The sequence below is a fragment of the Rhincodon typus genome, chromosome 1, assembly GCF_021869965.1.
Source record: "Rhincodon typus isolate 14 chromosome 1, sRhiTyp1.1, whole genome shotgun sequence".
NCBI lineage: Eukaryota > Metazoa > Chordata > Chondrichthyes > Orectolobiformes > Rhincodontidae > Rhincodon > Rhincodon typus.
This window is the reverse complement of record NC_063332.1, coordinates 124,138,940-124,160,470: the sequence shown is the minus strand read 5'-3', so window position 1 is coordinate 124,160,470 and position 21,531 is coordinate 124,138,940. Positions and strand designations below refer to the sequence as shown.

At 40.1% G+C, this 21,531-nt stretch overlaps 1 protein-coding gene across 1 annotated transcript in view; it reads right to left on the bottom strand.

Moving 5' to 3' along the window:
- Positions 1–6,893: 6,893 nt before the first annotated feature.
- The window catches only part of LOC109913789 (kelch-like protein 2), a 45,641-nt gene continuing 31,003 nt past the window's right edge, over positions 6,894–21,531 (bottom strand). Inside the window, exons 3-7 of the mRNA XM_048605838.1 lie at positions 19,958–20,074; positions 19,373–19,522; positions 18,658–18,775; positions 10,659–10,856; positions 6,894–7,009 (exon numbers count right to left, since the gene is read on the bottom strand). Coding sequence (XP_048461795.1) covers positions 6,894–7,009; positions 10,659–10,856; positions 18,658–18,775; positions 19,373–19,522; positions 19,958–20,074 — 699 coding nt within the window. The remainder of the gene's footprint in view (positions 7,010–10,658; positions 10,857–18,657; positions 18,776–19,372; positions 19,523–19,957; positions 20,075–21,531) is intronic.

Below are 21,531 nucleotides of genomic sequence, written 5' to 3'. Positions count from 1 at the left end.
CCTTCACTGTCACTGGGTCAAAATCCTGGAATTCCCTCCCTAATAGCATTGTGGGTCAACCCCAGGTGGACTGCAGCGGTTCAAGAAGGCAGCTCACCACCACCTTCTCAAGGGCAACTAGGGATGAGCAAGAAATGCTGGCCAGCCAGTGACACAAAATGAATAGAAACAAAAAAAATTAAAGCTCTATGTCTGACATTTGCCCACAATCATTCAATTGATTAAGGCATGTAGTACCACTGTCTGACGGATCAGGAAAACTACAGGTTCAATCCCAATCTCGTTGAGTTATCTGATCTGCAGCAATGGTGGTGGTCATCACCACTTGTAAATCAAACAGTAAAGACTGCTAAGGATCCCCCTGGATTGCTATCCAGTTACCCGTTACTCAATAGCAAAGTACAAGTACAAAGAAAGGGGTCATAGTCAGATGGTATAGGTGTTCAAAGTCTGGTGAACTGTACCTCAGCAAGCAGGAATCAGAAATGGGATTGGAGTATTCGGGGAGAAAATAAATGCACTACATTCGAACCAAGTTGACAGTAGCAGAATTCTATCCCGTAATGCTACAAATTTAGAATTTTTTTGACTTCATTCACTACAGACAAGCAGTATATTACCATCGTGCATTCACTGGGGACACGGCTAGAGGAACAAAGCAGATAAACTTTATATTAAAAATAGCAAACTTGACTTGGCAAATCATTTAGGGCTTAGTAAAGCTGATTGACTGAATGGGTGCAAAGATAACCCCACATTTTTTAAGAATCATGATTCCTTGTAGTCCATTTCAGCAGTGACAGGAAAGGTTATACATAATTCTTGTTTATAATTATAGAACAATAGGAGCAAACGTTCAATTCTCATGACAAATTCCAACATAGCACTTCACTAACCATACAGATTAATTAAACATCACTCCTGTGACACAGAAGTTATTAACTTTTTATGGTTTAGCCTAGGGGTGAACATAAAGTTGTCTTGGAAGTTATAAAGCTTACATATTGAAAAGAAAAATATAACTGCATTGCTACCTGGTTCTAGTATTTTGTGGGCGAGGAGCCAGAGATTATGTACAAAACAGAAACAGAAATTGCAGGAGAAATTCAGCAGGTCTGGCAGCACCTGTAGATTCCGAGTCTCACTGGGTTTGAAATGTAAGCTCTGACTTCTCTCCACAGATGTTGCCAGACCTGCTGAGTTTCTCCAGCAAATTCTGTTTTTATTTCAGGTCTTCAGCATCCACAGTGCTTTGTTTTATTTTGACAATATACAAAATCTTGTTAGGGTGAATTTAGACTGTAAGGGTTAAATGTAGTAAATGTATTTTTTAAACTTTTGTAGCAAAAATAAAGAGCAGACATCAGCTCATGAACCTTGGACCAGTGTCAGGAAAACGTTAATGCTAATAAATCATTAGAGCCGGGGTGGTAACAGACACTGATAAGGAACAGGAGAAACAACATCATCTAGGATAAGATAAATTTGACTTTGAAAGGACATCCATTTCTTATATTTATTTGAAGCAAGATTGAAGCCTGAATAATGAGATACTTATCGTACAAAGGTAGCCAGATTTTCTATATTCTTCATGGTCTTACTCCAGTCTAACTGCAGTGATACTAACCCCATATCATTTGACTGAAACAACTGTAGACCTATACTCAGTCTCCAGTGGTCGATTGTCATAAGTTACCATACAACTAGCATTACAAACATGATACTCAGCTTGAACTATTGAAGTGGTGTTACAAAACGGGTGAGTGTAGCGTATTTGCCATCCCCAAATAGTAAGTTGACCAGAGGATGGTTCGATCAAGTATCAAAGGATCTGAAAGAGTATAATGTACAATAAGTGCTGAGGACAGAGGTCGCCAACAAGGGCTCAGTGTTGGTAGATTTCACACAAAAGCCACAGTTGAGACAAAATCTGCACCTTGGTAGAATTCATGCAGGACAGCGAGGAAGCTGCTGCATTGGTAGAATTCATGTGCGTAGGAGTGAGAAATATGCATTGGTAGAGACTGTGCAGTCACCATAATTGAGTTAAACTCCACGTTGGTAGAATTTGTGTAGGAGGGTAGAAGATTCCACATTGATTGAATTCATGCAGGATTTAGTTGGGCTAAACCCACGTTGGTAAAATTCACACAGGGGATCAAGAAGTAGGAGACTTTGCTGGTGGTATCTGTGCTGAGTACCAGTAAATTTTTTAATATATAACCTGGAAAAGAGAGAAAGGGAGCTATAGACCTGGAATATGGGTTAGATGGCTCCATCACAAGATTTATAGCAGAACAACAGTCAAAAATAATTAGCAGCATGCTGAAGGACAGGTAGGATCCATGGAGAATGAAAATGTTGGTGGATAGGTCAGACACAGGACAAAGAACAAAAGGGGATAATTATCATCAGCACTTTATATCTACAGCTACGTAAATGAGTTAATGCTGATGTCCAACAAGATAAAAAAGAAACTGCAAGTCAGTGGTTACAGCAAGTATTGATATTGGTGAAGATGAGAGGTTAATTTGGGGAACTTAAAAGGAGGAAACAGCTGAATATGGAGAGAGGGCAGGTCCACCCCCATATAACAAATTACAATATCCACCGCACCGCAGACATGGTGGCATTAATTAACCCCCAAAATCTAAGTGATATCACAAGTGGGATGTCTCAGAAACTGAAGTTTAATTAGTTTTAAATTTGAGAAGCTGAGAAGCAACTGTGCTGGATTGTAATTCAATGCGAGTTCAGTAATTTTTAAGTATAAAATTACAATGGCATTACAGCATTCTCGAATGTGACTAACAAACAGTTTAACAGAAAAGATAGAAGTATAGATAGCAGGAGCTGTACCAGAAAACGTAGAAATGTAAGGCGGAAATTATGAGTGTGTCCTTAACAGGCTTTCAAAAAAGAGTTTCTTAAAAGGAACAATCAAGTAGGAAACAGTCTGGAATAAGTTATCCTACTGTGCACATTCATGTGCTTTAAAGCTGGATATGGAAAATAAAGAACTACAAGAGTGAAGGATTAGCAATGAAAATAGCGTTTCAACATCAATTTTGTTTGGTTATAATCAGAAAATTCAAGTAATATTCATTGATCAATCTAATTTTATATTGTTCTGCTTAATTATGCAGACCTTAGTATTGTAACTCGTTTATCATGTGACTCAGCTTAGCTTCATTTGACAAAGAAAGCAACATGGGGTTGTCAACAGTGTGAAGACAATAACCTAATGTTTGAAATTATAGTTGTAAGGCCGTAGGGCGTCTGTTCAGTTTCCAATCCAGACTTCCAAGGTGAAACATGATAGACAGAGTATACTCCCAGGCTTGATAGCCCTTATCAAGGGATCATAGCCATAGCTGCGTCCTTACAAAGGTGCATTGGAAGTACAGTAATTGACTCAATGTAACCTTAGTATTATACTCAACTTTGTAACAATGAGTTTGTTTACAATCCTGTAAAACAATTTGTAGAGATCAGTAATTTCTGTATTAATTTTGACTAATTAAAGTCAAGGGTAACAAACTGCTTTTAAGATGGGTTCAAGTCCCACCTGTTTCAGATGTGTGTAATAACATTTCTGAACAGATTGATTAGAAAATATCTACAAACACAGCAATAACAAAACAATTTTAAACAAATGACTCGAAGAACGAAAAATGAATAATCAGTGTTGATTTAATGGGAACTTCACCAATTAAACTAGTATTGAGACATGAGCTCAAGGATATAAATCTTTGAACAAAGAGGTAAAGAACATTTCAAACTATCCTCTTATCTTTATAAAGTGAGAATAACAAAACTTAAAGACGGTGGTGGCCCTGTGGATAACTGACAACTTAAATAACCAGTCAGGAGATAGTGGATGGTGACATCAGTCAACATCCATCATTCTTGACAGCCAGAGATTGGTCATATGTTTCTTACACCAATTAGCAATAAGCCATGCATGGCCAAGGCCAATCAGAATGTAATGATGTAATTGATCATGCTTAATTCTGAGGAAGGCTCACCAAAACCGAAACGTTAACTCTGCTTTCTCCTTCACAGATGCTGCCAGACCTGCTGAGCTTTTCCAGCAACTTTGTTTTTGTTCCTGATTTACAGCATCAGCAGTTCTTTCGGTTTTTAATTGATCATGCTGCCAGTTGTGCTTTGGAAAGAGTTGATAAGCACCATCTTTCAGTGACCAAGGCATGTGTGACAAGTTTGAAGTTATCCTGTTTCAATCAGGAGCAGACAGCCCTCAAAGCACTGGACAGAGGCAGAGACCCAATGTTGAGCTGCACCCCAAGCTGAACCGGAAAGCACGCGCCATGGTACGCCGGTAAAGTCACTGCCCTGCTTTAATAAGTCTTACTTATAATCAAAGTGAAGTTTCTCGAGCTACTGCACTAGACTGACTGCTGTTGCCTTATTGGCTAAAATCTGAAATGAACAAATTAATATTAGTATGAGAGATTAAATTTAAAGACACCCAAAACTTCTAAAACTGGTGATCTCAACGTGATCGAGACCGAATGGGAATGCCTGACATCATAAAGGTTCTCGGTAAATCCCCAGCCAACAGTGTCATCAAGAAGGGGAAGCCTAGAGGCTGGAGGATCATTGTGAACCTGCCAATGACTCAAACACAATTGGTGAAAATGGCATTTAAAACAGTTTCTTCTCTCTACCACTGAGGTTGGACAAGGTCTCTAGCAAAGATGTCCAAACACTGATCATAGCATGTCTGGAGGAAGTGGGTGCAGGGCAACTTTAAAGAGATAGTTGCCTTCGTCTGAACATGTTTGGATGACAAAGTTAGAAGGTGAAAAAGTCATGAGCTTCTTGGGATATAAAGCATACTGTCATGTTCAGAAAGCAATCGAGTTTGTGAAAAAGAATCAGGTTTGAGTGAATAACTTAAGAAAACAATTGCAGTGGAAAAGTCAGGAGAAAAATAGTTTAAAAAGACAAGTTCATACTTTAGAGCCAGGAGCAAAACAGTCAGCTATCAAAATGCAGCAGTAGAGCACATCTGACTATTTTTGATAGGATGCTACAAATTATGCAAGATCTAATGGAAGGTAACAAGACAAGTGAGAGGTTCTGATATCAAAGAAAGAGAAACACTTTAACAACCTCGCAGTGAAGTAGTTCATTCTCCGTGTAAACTTATGATGTTGGAACGAAAAGGGAAATCCAGTAGGCAACTGGTATTAGTCACAGCACAGATGAGTGTGGGAAAGCTCTCCTGTCGTGACTTCAGCTGACAATGATTTTAGTCACAAACGTAAAACGTTCTGTACCTCTCACTTCAACTACAACCAAAGGTTGAGGTACAGAAATAAAATCTGAGACTAAAATAAAGTGTTAAGAAGACAACCAGCTTTGCTGCGTAAAAAGAAAACAAAATAACTTGTGTAGGGAAGGCGAGAAGCTTTTTTGTTGCATATTATCAGGGCAATAAACCTTTTCTGTTTGAATGTGAACCCGAGCGTCTGCAAGTCACTGAAATAAATGTTAACTCTCTGTGGTTTTGTATGTGTTTTTGTTCCTTGGTTGTTAAGTTCTGTCTTATACGTATTGGTATTATGGTTGATATTTTAAACTTATTTAACATTTTAACTTATTTTTCCGTCTTCCTGGATCTGAAGATACAAAGGTGGTAAATAAAAGTACATGTGGCATTCTTGCCTTCATCAGTCAGGGCATTCAGTATAAAAGTTGGCAAGTCATATTGCAGCTGTAGAAAATTTAGGCTTCATTTCAAGTATTGTGTGTGGTCTGGTCACCGCGCTATAGGAAGGATGTGGAGGTTTGGGGGACGATTCAAAAAAAAAAAGGTTTACCAGGATGTTGCCTGGATTGAAGTGTATTAGCTGCAAGGAATGTTGGACAAACAGATAGTTTTCACGAGAGTGTCGAAGGCTGAGGGACAATCCAATAGAAGTGTATAAAATTATGAGAGGCATAGGAGGATGTATACACAGGGCTTGTTCCCCAGGTTGGAAATGTCAAACGCTAGAGGGCATTGGTTTAAAGTGAGAGGGGCAAAGATTAAAGGAGATGTGCAAAGCAAGTTTTTTTTAATGCATAGAGGGATAGGTGACTGGAATGCGCTGCCAGCAGAGGTGGTAGAAGCACATATAATAACATTTTAACAGGCATTTAGACAGACACTGAACAGGCAGGGAATAGAGGGATATGGACCGTGTAGGCAGGTAGCATTAGTTTAGAGTGACATTGTGGTCAGCACAAACACTTGAGACAAACAGCCTGTACTGTTCTGTGATACATTTCGAAGTTTGAGTTATAACTTATTAGAGGTCATATTTCTGGTGTGCACAGAGATATGAAAGTGTGGATATGATTTATGGAGTGTGCCTGTGTCAGTTTAAAAACATGTAAAGTCACGTTGTAGGTCTAGGTGGGGTTTGGATTTTATTGTGCTAGTCTGCCTCTCCCAGATGAAACAAGAGTTACAGTGCAAATTGATCAAAAGGAAAACTAAATGCACTGCAGGAACTTGTCAATATTCCTTTAACACCATCTTCTAAACTTGTGACATGTACCACTGAGAAGGACAGCAGCAAGCATATGGGAGCACACAACCTGTAGGTTTCCCTCTTCCCCAAGCTATAAACTATCCTGACTGGAACCATATCACTTTTCTTTCATCAATGCTAGATAAAAATCTAGCAATCCTACCCAACTGCATTGTGGGAATACTTACGCCACAGGGGCTGCAGCATTTTAAGAAGCCAGCTTACCAACTTCTCAAGGGCAATTCTTGGACGGGCAATAAATGCTGCCTTTGTCTGTGACCCACATGCCATGAACAATTCTTTTGTAAGAAGGGACAGGTTTTCCATTTATTGCACAACACAGTCGATTCAGCAGAACTCACCTCCAACAACACCTACACCAACACTACTCCTTCTGGTGTTCATTGGGGCTACATGAACCCACTCGTTTGCTTTAACATTGTATACCTCGACAGAAGATAAACCTGCAAAATTGAGAACAGATCAGTCAATCTCTCAAACGATATCAAAATGATATCAACAAAAAAGAGGTGATAAACAGCTTGTATCTATCATCAATGAATGTATAGAAATCCACACAGCTAATGATTTGTATATATCAGACCTAATCCCTGCATGGCAAGTTGTGAGGCAGAATTCAATTTTGTTCTTTTCAAGCAAGCAGCCGTGAAAACGTCTGGATCATAGGATCTCAACAACCCTGACCAATGTGATATTTCACACAATTTTTTTTTTTTTTTAAGTGTAGACCCACTCCTTGCCTCATTTCTCTTTACTTTTATCACTTTCTGTTCTCACTTATTTTGAAGGAGGTGTGAATGTACATAGAGTTAAGAGTTCTAGGGCACAGCAGCAACTTCCCCTTACCCCCCAACTTCAAGTGGCTATTCTTCATGTGTAAGCCTAGAAAGTGAGTATCAGCAAGCTATTTGAGGGGATCTGAGTGAAGCCCAATCCTGACTTTAACAGATATTCACATTTGTGCACTTTCTATTAGGGCATCACTGACTATTTAGCAGAAACTCAGACCAAGGCCTCTTGCTCAGCTCAGACAGGGACCATCTGTGAAAAGTTAATTCACCAGCTTTTCACGGCTTTAGGCTTGTAAGTAAACTTACCATCTGCTGGGAAAATTGCCTGGTGTGCCCTTTGGGCAGAAGCTATTTTATCCGCCAGATGGACCTTAGCGTAAGGAGCCTGCTTTTCTTCTTTCCTTAGCTATCTTCATCTTTTCTAATTTATATTAAGCACATTTTTCCATTTAACACTATTGCTTACCTTCTACCGGATTTCCAATTCTGACTTTATGCATGATTACTCAATTGTTGTCAGTCTTTCCATTTCTTCCACCACCCCACATTCTCACCCCCAACACTAACTCCCTTCATCGTCAGCCTACAGTAGGTTGATCAATAGGTGCAAGCATACATATGGTACGTGTTGTGATACCAAAAAAACCCACCCCCACTACTAATCATCATACTATTTTAGTTCGTTTAATCATTTTACACTTACTGCAAATTACTAAGATACCCAAATTAAATATGCTAAACTATTCCAAACAATTTAAGAACAAGATAAAGCCAAACAACTGCAAGTTATTTAGAATTAACAGTGACACAGCCAAGTGAAAGGTAAGCTTGCTTTTGGGTCTTTTCAGACGTCAGTAAGGATGCATTATAAAAGTAACAAAATAATTGAATGATTTAGATTGACAGTAAGTGGTACCAACAATGCAAATACTCAAAGTTATATATTTCAGATGGTTTGTAAATCTTTACAAATGATTTGGGAGTGCAATTTGATGACAAATACTTTCCAAACATATAGAGAAATGTGGAGCATTTTATACAGTGGAATCTTATTACCTTAGGTTTTAACATAGGAGCAGGATCAATTTTGGAACCCTTTCTCAATGGCTCCCGAAGTCCACCCGTCTGCTCAAGGTAGCCAATTAACCGCTGCCAGCTAACAAGGCTCCTGAAAGCAGGGTGCTAAGTGGCTGCCTTCAGAAGCCCCATTTAATTAGGGGCCCTTAATGAGGGATGCTCTGAACATTACAAAAGGATTACAAATCAGCATGAAGAGTGATCCTCACTCCACAGGATGACCTTCAGCCACAGCAGTGGCCCGCTGGCATTCAGAATGAAGGGAGACCTTGCTGGCTCCTCATTCTGCTGGTGCCAGGAGGCAACCTCCAGACATCTGCCAGGCTTTGGCATCATGTTTCAGCATGTTTGTAATGGAACAGGTAAGGGGCCTGTAGGGGATGTGGTGTGTTTGGACTTGCAGGAGGTTTTCAATTAGGTCCCACATGGGACCCTCATGAACAAAGTTAGAGCAGATGGGATAGCAAATAAAAAGTTGTCTTAGGGGCAGAAAACAGAGTAATAAATAGTTCATTCTTAGGTTGGCAGGCTGTGATTATTGGGTTACTGCAGCAATCTGTACTTGGACACCGACTGATTGCAATCTATATCACTGATTTCGATGTGCGGAACAAAAGGTAATATTTCCCAAGTCTGCAGATTTTACAACATTTGTAGATGTTACAAAGCTAGGTGGAAATTTGAGTTGTAAGATGGACGCAAAGAAGCCAAGCGATTTGGGCAGGCAGAGTGAGTGGGAAGAACATAGCAGATGAAATTTGATGTGGATGAAGTGTTTTTCTAACTTGGAGCAGAGGAAGAGAAGGGGACAGTCTCTTAAATGATGAAAGATTGAGAGTATTGATGTCCAAAGAGACATTCATGTCTTGTACATAAGTCACTGAAAGCAAATATGTAGGTGCAGAAGGTAATTAGCATGTTGGCCTTTATCACAGGAAGAATTAAATACAAGAGGAAAGATGTCTTACTTCAATTGTATAGAGACGTGGTGAAACCACACCTGGGTATTATGTGCAGTGTTAATCCCCTTATTTCAAGGGGGATAGACTTGCCTTGGAGCTAGAGCAGCCAAGGTTCGTCTAGACTAATTTCTGGGATTGTGGGATTGTTCTGAGGAGACGGTGAGACAGGGCCTGTATTCTCGAGAGTTTAAGTGGAATGAGAGATGATCTCACTGAAACTTACAAAATTATTAAAGGGTAAATGCAGATAGACGTTTCCATTGAGTTAATGGGTTATTGAGTGTGTGGGGATAGATTAAGGTTAGGTTAGGTTAGGTTAGGGTGCCAGTGTTCGAACCAGGTGATAGAATGTCAAGTTTGGAGTAAGCCTGAATTGGGACAGACATCTGTGAAGGTGCAGGGATCACATGCAAGTTCCCATCCAAGCCACATACCATCCTGACTTAAAACTATGTTGCTGCTCTTCATTGTCACTCAGTTAAAACCCTGAAACTCCCTTTCTAACAGCTTTATTGTAGCAGATTATGGGTTGTAGCAGTTCAAGGTGGCAGCCCACTACCACGTTCCCAATGCCAATTAGGATGGGCAATGAATGATAGCCCAGCCGGCAACACTCAAATTCCATGAATGAATAAAAACTGCAGTGAACTCTTGGAATTCTTTATCAGAGGGCTTTGGAAGCCCAAAAATCGAGTATGATCAAGGCAAAGGTCAATGCAGTTCCAGATACTAATGACATCAAGAGATACGGAGATAACACAGGAAAATGGCTTTTGGGGTAGATGATCAGCCATAATCTCAAACAGCAGGGCAGGTTGGAGGGGCTGAAAAGCCTATCCCGCTTCTTTCTGATATTTACTTGGAGGAAATTTCTGCCCAACTAGTACTGGGCTTCAGCTAGATAAGGAAGAGTTGGGTGTTATCAGCATGCGTGTGAAAACTAACACTATGCAAGATAAGGTTACTGAGGGGTAACACGTCAATGAGAAATTGGAAGGCAGCCTTTCCTAAAATGAGATTTCCTGAAGATCCCTGCCCCCATCAGAGCCGCTCCGTGCGCTGGAAGAAAAGCACCCAAAGTATGTAGTTAAGCCTTCTGACAGATTTTAGTAATGAAAGCATGATCCTGACTCAAAAGAATAATTAAGACCTCTTAGTTGTAATCTTTAAAGCTGTAAAATAATGCTAACAATGCACCAATCCTAGTCAAATAACATATTGCCTAACAACATGGAAGACCAACATACATAGCTTGGGCATACCTGTACTTCCATCAAATCCTCCCACTGCGTACAGCATTCCATTCAGTACTGCTGCTCCCAGCGTGCTCCGCCTGTCCTGCATGTTGGCATTGCTCATCCACTGGTCCTTGACTGGATCATACGAATCAACTGTTCTCACTCGTAACGAACCATTAAACCCTCCAACGGCATAAACCAACCCACCCATATACATCACACCTGCAGGAGACAAAAATGATAAAAATGTAAGTCAACTCTTGGATGATCAATGCACTTCTCTATAGCAAACAAAAGGCCCTTCACAGCACTATATGAAAGGCTGCATCAAAACACGCCAATTTCACTTGATTTTCCTCTTAATTGTGTTTTATAGAATCCAAAAACTTCATTGTGCTGTGGAACAAAACATTAATTCGGTTTAAGCTGTGGGTGGATTAGGATGGAAAGTCAACTTTGACTTCATTTCATCCTCCAGCCTTTTGTCAACAAAATTCAAAACTGCAGAGACAACTTGGCTTCCTCACTCTGTCTATCATGTTATGTGTATTAGTTGTATAAATAAATATTTTGAATTACAGATTTTACAAAGTTTCAGAAATAAAGGAAGTCTGACCAACCTAAGTCTCAAAATCAAGGTAGTGCATTAAAAGATCTTCTTGCTTACTTCATTCAAAGGTCTACCTTATTTTCAGGAAGAATAACTGGCCCCCTAATTAAAAAGCGATCTTTGCCACATTCCCAAATAGGCATGAAAGAATTTGTTAGCAAAATAATTAAGCATTTAATACTTAACCAATTATTAGTGTTTACATTGTACAGCGATTTGTGGCTATTTACTCGATACCCCTCCTTAACCCAAATTGCTGGACAATTGCTCCACTTCACTGAGCACCAAGTGGAAACAACAGCTCACCATCCATCTTTGAAAGTTAATGAATTGCTGCATTTGCACGATAATTACAAATAAACTCAGGCAGGTCCTTAAACAGCATAAATCTCAATCAAAAAAGGTACCTAGGTTCCTGCAATGCCACTCAATCTCTCTGGCCAAGAAATGGAACAATTAAAACTGTGGTCCTCATGTTCATAGAGTATAATCCTAAATGAATGTTTTTCTTAGGTTTTCTTGATTACTTTTTCCCCCTGTATATGTAATCTTCTTTTCCTTCACTTGATTTCTGTTTTGAACCCGATTTAAGTGTTATTCACCCCATTATTCCAGACGGTCCTGTCATTCACCAAGTTCCCAGAAATTCTTTTGGCTGTTATCAGCTCACACTTCCAATACATAAACACTTTGTGACGAAGCACAAGCAGAAGACAAAGTCAAACTGTGCACACTCCAAGGTCTCAACCATATGTGTCCACTTAGTTGTAGTTTTCAGCAATGTCTACCTCACATACTAACCTGCATCATGAGCAGGAAGCAATGAAGTTTCTCATTCAATTACTTTACAAGATTCACCAGAACATATCTTGTTAAAAAATGAGAGTTCAATATTTTCCCTATGGATGCTCAAGAAGATTATCATTGAAGGATCTTATCCTGGAGGATTCACTAAAAGCACCATCTACATGTATTAACAAAATTCTGAGGAGCTCATGTCTTCTGACCAAAGCCAAAGGGAGAAAAGACTTTATGTAGCACTTTTCACAACCATTAGCTGCCTTAAGATAGTGTTTTATAACTGGTATGTAAAGAATCTGATTACTGCTGTAGTACAGGAAAAATGAAAGACAACTTCCACACAGCAAGGTTCCACAAACAATAAGACAATGATCAGATAATCTGTTTTAATGATGTTAGCTAAGGGCAAAATACTGCCAGGAATTTTTACATGCATCTGATGAGGCAGATGGGAACTCAGTTTAATGCTTCATCCAAAAGCTGGCACAGCATTCCCTCAATACTTAACTGGAGTGTGTCAACCTATATTTGTGTTCAAAGCCGTGATGGGGAACTTGGTCATGACTGACAACTTACAGCTAATTAAGGCAGAACCATGTATTTTTTTTTCCACCTTAAAGTTATATCAACTTGGAAATTAAGTCACTGTATTTAAGACTACAAGATATAGGAGCAGAAATTAGGCCATTTAGCCCATCAATCTGCTCCGCCATTCAATCATGGCTGATAAGTTTCTCAACTCCATTGTCCTACCTTCTCCCTGTAACCTTCGATCTCCTTAACAATCAAGAACCTATCTATCTCAGTCTTAAATACACTCAATGACCTGGACTCCACAACCTTCTGTGGCAATGAATTCCATAGATTCACCACTCTCTGGCTGAAGAAGTTTCTCCTCATCTCTGTTCTAAAAGAGTCTTCCTTTTATGCATAGGATGGAGAAGGAAACTGCAGGGGCTGGGCACAATTGAAATGTGGAGCTTGTTCAAGGAACAGCTACTGCGTGTCCTTGAGAAGTATGTACCTGTCAGGCAGGGAGGAAGTGGTCGAGCGAGGGAACCGTGGTTTACTAAAGTTGAATCAAGAGGAAGAAGGAGGCTTATGTAGAGATGAGGCGTGAAGGCTCAGTTAGGGCGTTTGAGAGTTACGTTAGCCAGGAAGGACCTAAAGAGAGAGCTAAGGAGAGCCAGGAGGGGACATGAGAAGTCTTTAGCAGGTAGGATCAAGGAAAACCCTAAAGCTTTCTATAGGTATGTCAGGAATAAAAGAATGACTAAAGTAAGATTAGGGCCGGTCAAGGACAGTAGTGGGAAGTTGTGCGTGGAGTCCGAAGAGATAGGAAAGGCGCTAAATGAATATTTTTCGTCAGTATTCACACAGGAAAAAAACAATGTTGTCGAGGAGAACACTGAGATACAGGCTATTAGACTAGACGGGATTGAGGTTCATAAGGAGGTGGTGTTAGCAATTCTGGAAAGTTTGAAAATAGATAAGTCCCCTGGACCGGATGGGATTTATCCTAGGATTCTCTGGGAAGCTGGAGAGGAGATTGCAGAGCCTTTGGCTTTGATCTTTATGTCATCATTGTCTACAGGAATAGTGCCAGAAGACTGGAGGATAGCAAATGTTGTCCCTTGTTCAAGAAGGGGAGTAGAGACAACCCTGGTAATTATAGACCAGTGAGCCTTACTTTGGTTGTCGGTAAAGTGTTGGAAAGGATTATAACAGATAGGATTTATAATCATCTAGAAAGGAATAATTTGATTAGGGATAGTCAACACGGTTTTGTGAAGGGTAGGTCGTGCCTCACAAACCTTATTGAGTTCTTTGAGAAGGTGACCAAACAGGTGGATGAGGGTAAAGCGGTTGACGTGGTGTATATGGATTTCAGTAAAGTGTTTGATAAGGTTCCCCACAGTAGGCTATTGCAGAAAATACGGAGGCATGGGATTGAGGGTGATTTAGCAGTTTGGATCAGAAATTGGCTAGCTGTAAGAAGACAGAGGGTGGTGTTTGATGGGAAATGTTCATCCTGGAGTTCAGTTACTAGTGGTGTACTGCAAGGATCTGTTTTGGGGCCACTGCTGTTTGTCATTTTTATAAATGACCTGGATGAGGGCGTAGAAGGATGGGTTAGTAAATTTGCGGATGACACCAAAGTCGGTGGAGTTGTGGATAGTGCGGAAGGATGTTGCAGGTTACAGAGGGACATAGATAAGCTGCAGAGCTGGGCTGAGAGGTAGCAAATGGAGTTTAATGCGGAAAAGTGTGAGGTGATTCACTTTGGAAGGAGTAACAGGAATACAGAGTACTGGGCTAATGGTAAGATTCTTGGTAGTGTGGATGAGCAGAGAGATCTCGGTGTCCGTGTGCATAGATCACTGAAAGTTGCCACCCAGGTTGATAGCGTTGTTAAGAAGGCGTACGGTGTGTTAGGTTTTATTGGTAGAGGGATTGAGTTTCGGAGCCATGAGGTCATGTTGCAGCTGTACAAAACTCTGGTGCGGCCGCACTTGGAGTATTGCGTACAGTTCTGGTCACCGTATTATAGGAAGGATGTGGAAGCATTGGAAAGGGTGCAGAGGAGATTTACCAGGATGTTGCCTGGTATGGAGGGAAGGTCTTATGAGGAAAGGCTGAGGGACTTGAGGCTGTTTTTGTTAAAGAGAAGAAGGTTAAGAGGTGACTTAATAGAGACATACAAGATGATCAGAGGATTAGATAGGGTGGACAGTGGGAGCCTTTTTCCTCGGATGGTGATGGCTAGCACAAGGGGACATAGCTTTAAATTGAGGGGCGATAGATATAGGACAGATGTCAGAGGTAGGTTCTTTACTCAGAGAGTAGTAAGGGCGTGGAATGCCCCGCCTGCAACAATAGTAGACTCGCCAATTTTAAGGGCATTTAAATGGTCATTGGATAAACATATGGATGATAATGGAATAGTGTAGGTTAGATGGGCTTCAGATTGGTTTCACAGGTCGGCGCAACATCGAGGGCTGAAGGGCCTGTACTGCGCTGTAATGTTCTATGTTTTACTCTAATGCTATACCCTCAGGTTCTAATCTCCTACTAATGAAAACATCTTCCCAACATCCACTCTGTCCAGGCCTTTCAGTATTCTGTAAGTTTCGATTAGATCCCCCTTCATCCTTCTAAACTCCGTTCAGTATAGACCCAGAGTCCTCAAATGTTTCTGATATGTTAAGCCTTTCATTCCTGGGATCATTCTTGTGAACCTCCTCTGGACACGCTTCAGGGCCAGTACATCCTCCAGAGATATGGGGCCCAAAATTGCTCACAATACTCCAAATGTGGTCTGACCAGAGCTTTATAAAGCCTCAATAGTACATCCCTGCTTTTATATTCAAGTCCTCTCAAAATAAATGCCAACATTGTATTTGCCTTCCTGACTGCTGACTCAACCTGCAAGTTTACCTTAACAGAACTCTGGACTAGGACTCCCAAGTTTGCACTTCACATTTCTCAATTTTCTCCCCAGTTAGAAAATAGTCTACACCTCTATTCTTTCTACCAAAGTGCATGACCTTACACTTTCCCACATTGTATTCCATCTGCCACTTCTTTGTCCACTCTCTTAACCTGTCTCAATCCTTCTGCAGCCTCCCCACCTCCTCAATACTACCTGTCCCTCTACCGATCTTTTGAAAACTTAGCCAGAATTCCCTCACTTCCTTCATCTCGATCATTAACGTATAAAGTGAGAAGTTGCGTTCCCAACACTGACCCTTGTGGAACACCATTTGTCACCGGCTGCCAGCCTGAGTAGGACCCTTTTATCCCCACTCTCTACTTTCTGCTAGATAGCCAATCTTCTATCTGTGCTAGCATCTTGCCTCTACCACCATGGACCCTTATCTTATTCAGCAGCCTCCTGTATGGCATCTTGTCAAAGGCTTTCTGAAAGTCCAAGTAGATAACATCCATTGGCTCTCCTTTGTCTAACCTGCTCATTACCGCCTCAAAGAATTCTAACAGATTCGTCAGGCATGACCTCCGCTTGATGAAACCATGCTGACTTAACCCTATTTTACCATGCACTTACAAGTATTCAGAAATCTCATCCTTCACAATGAACTCCAAAATCTTACCAATGACTAAGGTCAGGCTAATTGATCTTAATTTTCCATCTTTTGCCTTTCTCCCTTCTTAAACATGGGAGCGGGAGGGGTTTCATTAATGATTTTCCAGTCCTCTGGGACCCTCCCTGACTCCAGTGATTCCTGAAAGACCATCACTATCTTTTCAGCTATCTCCTTCTGGGATGTAGTCCACCTGGTCCAGGTGATTTATCCAACTTCAGACCTTTGTTTTTCTATCACCTCTGACCCCGATTCTCTTGAATTTTTGGGATGTTACTGGTGTCTTCTACCATGAAGACTTGTTCAGTTCATCTGCCATTTCTTTGTTCCCCATTACTACTTCTCCAATGTCATTTTCCAGCAGCCCAATGTCCACTTTTATCCTTTATGTATCTAAAGGAACTCTTGCAATCTACTTTTATGTTACTGGCTGGCTTACCCTCATTTTTAATCTTCTCCCTCCTTATTTCTTTTTTAGTTGTCTTCTGTTGGTCTTCATAGGCTTCCCAATCCCCTTCGTCACATTATATGCTTTCTCTTTTGCTCTTTTCTACAGTCTGTGATGAAGGTAGGACTAGGCAATAGCTCAGGTCATGTCTTGCAATTGCTCAGACCTTTGAGTATAGTAGTTGGGATATTATGTTGAGGTTGTACAGGACATTGGTCAGGCCTCTTCTGGAGTACTGTGTCCAGTACTGGTCTCCCTGTTATAGGAAGGATATTACTAAGCTGAAGAGGGTTCAGAAGAGATTTACCAGGATGTTGCTGGAAATGGAGGATTTGAGTTATTAGGAGAGGCTGGGACTTGTCTTCACTGGAGTGTAGGAGGTTGAGAGGTGACCTTTTAGAAGTTTATAAAATAACGAGGGGTTTAGATAAGGTGAATGGCCGGTGTCTTTTTCCTAGGGTGGGAGATTTCAAGACTAGTGGGCATATTTTTAATGTGAGAGGAGAAGGATTTAAAAAAAGACATGAAGGGTGATTCTTTTAACGCAGAGGGTGGTTCATGTGTGGAATGAATTTCCAGAGGAAGTGGTAGATGTGAGTACAGTTATAATGTTTAAAAGCACATAAATAAGAAACTTTTAGAGGGATATGAGCCAAGTGCAGGCAGGTGAGACTAGTTTAGTTTGGGATTACGGTCGGCTTGGACTGCTCGGTGCAAAGGGTCTGTTTCTATGTTGTATGACTCTAATTCCACAATTAAATCACCTTGAATTAGTAATTATGGGATAAATCTAAACTGCAGTTATTTTAATGTAAATACATTTAAGAATGGGTACAGCACATCCACAAACTAACAAGAATTATAACAAAAACACAGCTATACTATTTGGTCAGGAGTTCCATGTATCAATAATTTCAGTTTACTTTTTGGCCCATGCAAATCAGAGAACCATTAAGAAACCTTTTGGAGTAATGTCAGCTTTTCTATAAACTTTGTCCTACAAGCTTCAACTTTTGATATCTGTTACCAACATAATGCATTCCCAAGACTTGTAACTATGACACTAAGGCAGAGTTAAGGTCCCTGCACAACAGACATTAAGACATTGTTTCGATTACATTTCTTAGCTCCAAATAATGAGATTGAGAGTTTGGGATTTACTCTTGGCCTTGATCACATAATCTACGCTAAACAAAAAAATCAATTCAATACTGAGGGAGCATTATATTAACAGAAGGATCCCTCTTTCAAATCTTTTAACTGAGACACCACCAGCTCTTTTTTCTGGTAGTTCAGTGAAATTTCCAACAGAAGCAGACACCCGGTATCCCAGCCAACATTCTATCCTCCTTGTCAAAAATAAATCAACTGTTCATTCATCAGTTTCTGATCGCATGGAGCAAAACAGTTGCCATCCATCACAGTATAACAATGACAACGGCCTGTGCAGGATATGTTTTGTGAACTATAGACGTACGAGATTAGGCATCAAAGCAAGCACTGTTTGTAATGGTACTACTATGACAGTAATGTGGCAATCTTGGTACATAACAAAAAATCTTGTTGCAAAGCATTCTCAGCTTAAAAACCGAAGATAAATCAGTTCCTCTGATAAGGCTTTTATTATAATCAAAACAATCTAAGGTGCTTTACAGGAATGGTATCAGACAAAAACTGGATGCAAGAACAGATAATAGGATAAGTGACCAAAACCTGGGTCAAGGAGATAGGTTTTCAGGGACATCATTTGGAACACTTTATATCTGAAGTCAAGATATCCGGGGGCAGCACAGTGGCTGTGTGAAGTTTGCATGTTCTCCCTGTGTCTGCGTGGGTTTCCCCCGGGTGCTCCGGTTTCCTCCCACAGTCTGAAGATGTACAGGTTAGGTGGATTGGCCCTGCTAAATTGCTGATAGTGTTCAGGGATGTGTAGGTTAGGTGGGATGCTCTGAGGGTCGTTGTGAACTTGTTGGGCCAAAGAGCCTGTTTCCACACTGTAGGGATTCTATGATTCTATGATCTATAATATCCAAAACTGAGTATTAATCAGCACTTGTTTACCTGCTCTACACCTCCGAGAGGGAAGCTCCGCAACTTGGTACCAACGTTCTTCCGCAAAATCATAACACTCCACACTACGGATAGCTTTCGGCGCCTGGCCACCGACCACCACCAGCACCTGAAAGGTGAAGTGGTGTTTCATTAAAGTTCTGCATTACACCTCAAGCTGCAGAAGAAATCAATTGTTTCATTATTTTACTTATGGAAGGAAAAATAAAACTAAGATCCAATACACCCATACTGTGAAAATGTGCTCATCCCTCAACTAAACTCATGCAGTTATTCAAAAAGCAAAGGAGGGAAAAAAAAGAGAGAAACACAAATCTCTCAATCAATTGTTAGAATGAGGAAAACACAATATGTTACATTATTTTGATATGTAGTCTAAATGGTTATTAATGAAACTTGCCTTAATATCCTGCCCTGAATTTGTCACAAAAATTTATATGGCTTTCTGTAATAGAAGATGCAAGCAGTTATATCATCAACTTAGCCAATCTGGCAATCTACAGTATTATGATTTGATTGACTCCTAGATTGTTCCTGTGCATGAAACTCAAAAGAGGATGATATTTGGCTGATACACTTATAGCTGGAGTAAAGAAAAAGGGGATTTGGTAGCAAGAATGTTATGAAATCTGAGCAGAGTTGCGTGAATGTGGCAATAACTAATGTGTTTGATTGCACAACTATTGAGATATTGAGAATCACATACCTTTGGAAGACTGACTGGAGTTCTTAATCTTGTTCTGGTTGTTTTCATTAATGCACGTTGATCCGCTGGAAGCAAATGATACTTCATTGCTTCGATGAGGTAATCTTTGCATGCATTACTATTTTTAACCAATGTCTCCTCTTCCACTCTCTGTTAAACAAAATCAACAGTTTTTAATGCTATAAGCAAGTGCTGAATAACATTTAGCACATTATTTTCAAGTGTTTTTCTCTTTTATCAGATAACAATAGGTTGGTCAATAATCTTGTAAAAGCCAACACCAACTCTGGTTCTCCAAGAGAGCACACGTTACCTCTCTGTCACAGCTCATCAATACACTGATCGACTGCTCTGTCTTGACCACATTGGCTCTATTTTTAAGGTGATAGATAGAAAAGGCAAAACTGATTCTCTTAATTTATTCCCCAAGAGAGACAATGATAAAGGTAATTAAATTCACCGACTTTATATAAAAAAGAACTGTACTGTAAACAAAATCTGGCTATAATTACTCATAATTTTCAAAAACTACACCCACAATGATTTGGCCCTTCCAGACCACTTCCCTTCATACAGTAATGTTACCTGCACCAGGTATTCACGTGTAAGGAGAGGCAGCCGGACATTTTCCATCAATCGTGCCATGTGCTCCTGCCGGGGTTCCTTATCATGTTTCACCCATGAGATGACTGCTTCAAAAACCTGATTGAATTAATGATGGTTTAGTATGACTATACATTCAATTGCTTCACACATTTGCAAGGGATAGATCAGTAACCCATTACAAATTCTCAGACCAGTGAGTTTCAAACCATCCTGTAGAAGACAAGACTGGGGGCATACTTGTAATTGTACATCATGAACTTGCTCCCTTTCCTCATTTGAGCTAACTTCACTGGGTTGAGTCTGTAAAGATGTTGTTTTATGTGTAGCCAAAGACATTTATCCTGGCATATTCACTCAAATACAGCACGGTGGCTCAGTGGTTAGCACTGCTGCCTCACAGCGCCAGGGACCCGGGTTCAATTCCAGCCTCGGGCGACTGTCTGTGTGGAGTTTGCACGTTCTCCCCGTGTCTGCATGGGTTTCCTCCAGGTGCTCCGGTTTCCTCCCACAGTCCAAAGACGTGCAGGTTAGGTGGATTGGCCATGCTAAATTGCCCGTAGTGTTCAGGGAGGTAGAGGGCATATATTAGGATGGGTCTGGGTGGGATGCTCTGAGATTTGGTGTGGACTTGTTGGGCCGAAGGGCCTGTTTCCACACTGTAGGGATTCTATGAAATCAATTTAGGAGTCTGTATTAGCTTTTTTTAAGTCATGTTGATAGTTTTTTTTGGAAGGTAGCTTAATATTTCATCAAAACTTTTAAGCTCCTCTGTATTATACAATTTGATTACAGGAAGACCAAATTGAGTTTTTAAATTTGATTTTTTTTCAATTTTTCTAATATTTTATTGAATTACCTATTTAACTACTGTAAATACACTTTTCTCCTGACTATCTTTCCTTTTATAAACTCTCTTCAACACGTAAACAGCACACACATTTTTCCTCCTTTTTGGAATATTCACTACATAATTCACATCATTGAATTTTTTTTTTGACTTGATAAGATCCAGTGACCCTTGCTTTTAATCTACACTAACGTCCACTGTTTGTTCAGCATTTTTCCAATATCTTTTGGCCAAATTTTAAAAGCTACTTCTATTTTAAAATGCAAACCCTTTAACACCTTTCATCACAGATAATCAGACCTGAGACAAGGCTCAGCCAAAAAGATTCAAGTCTAGAACCACAAAACAAATACAGAACCTAAGAAGTTCAAAACACTATCCAGTCCCAGATGGACGCAGATCAAGCAATCTTCTGGGATTAATTTACAAGGTCTATGTTGAAAATCTGTAGAATACAATGAACTTGCAACTCACATTTGTGAGCACTCATCAGTGTCTATTGACATCAAAGCACTCTAGGAACAATAAATCCCTGAAATTCACCAAAAATGAATTGATAATAAAAGAGTGAGGAATGAAAACTAAAAGCATACACTGATGGGAGGCAGAAAATGCAAGTAACATAGATGGAGTGTAATACCTATAACAATACATTTCAGACAATAATTACAATTTACTCAGTCAGCCAGATTTACATTTCTTATCA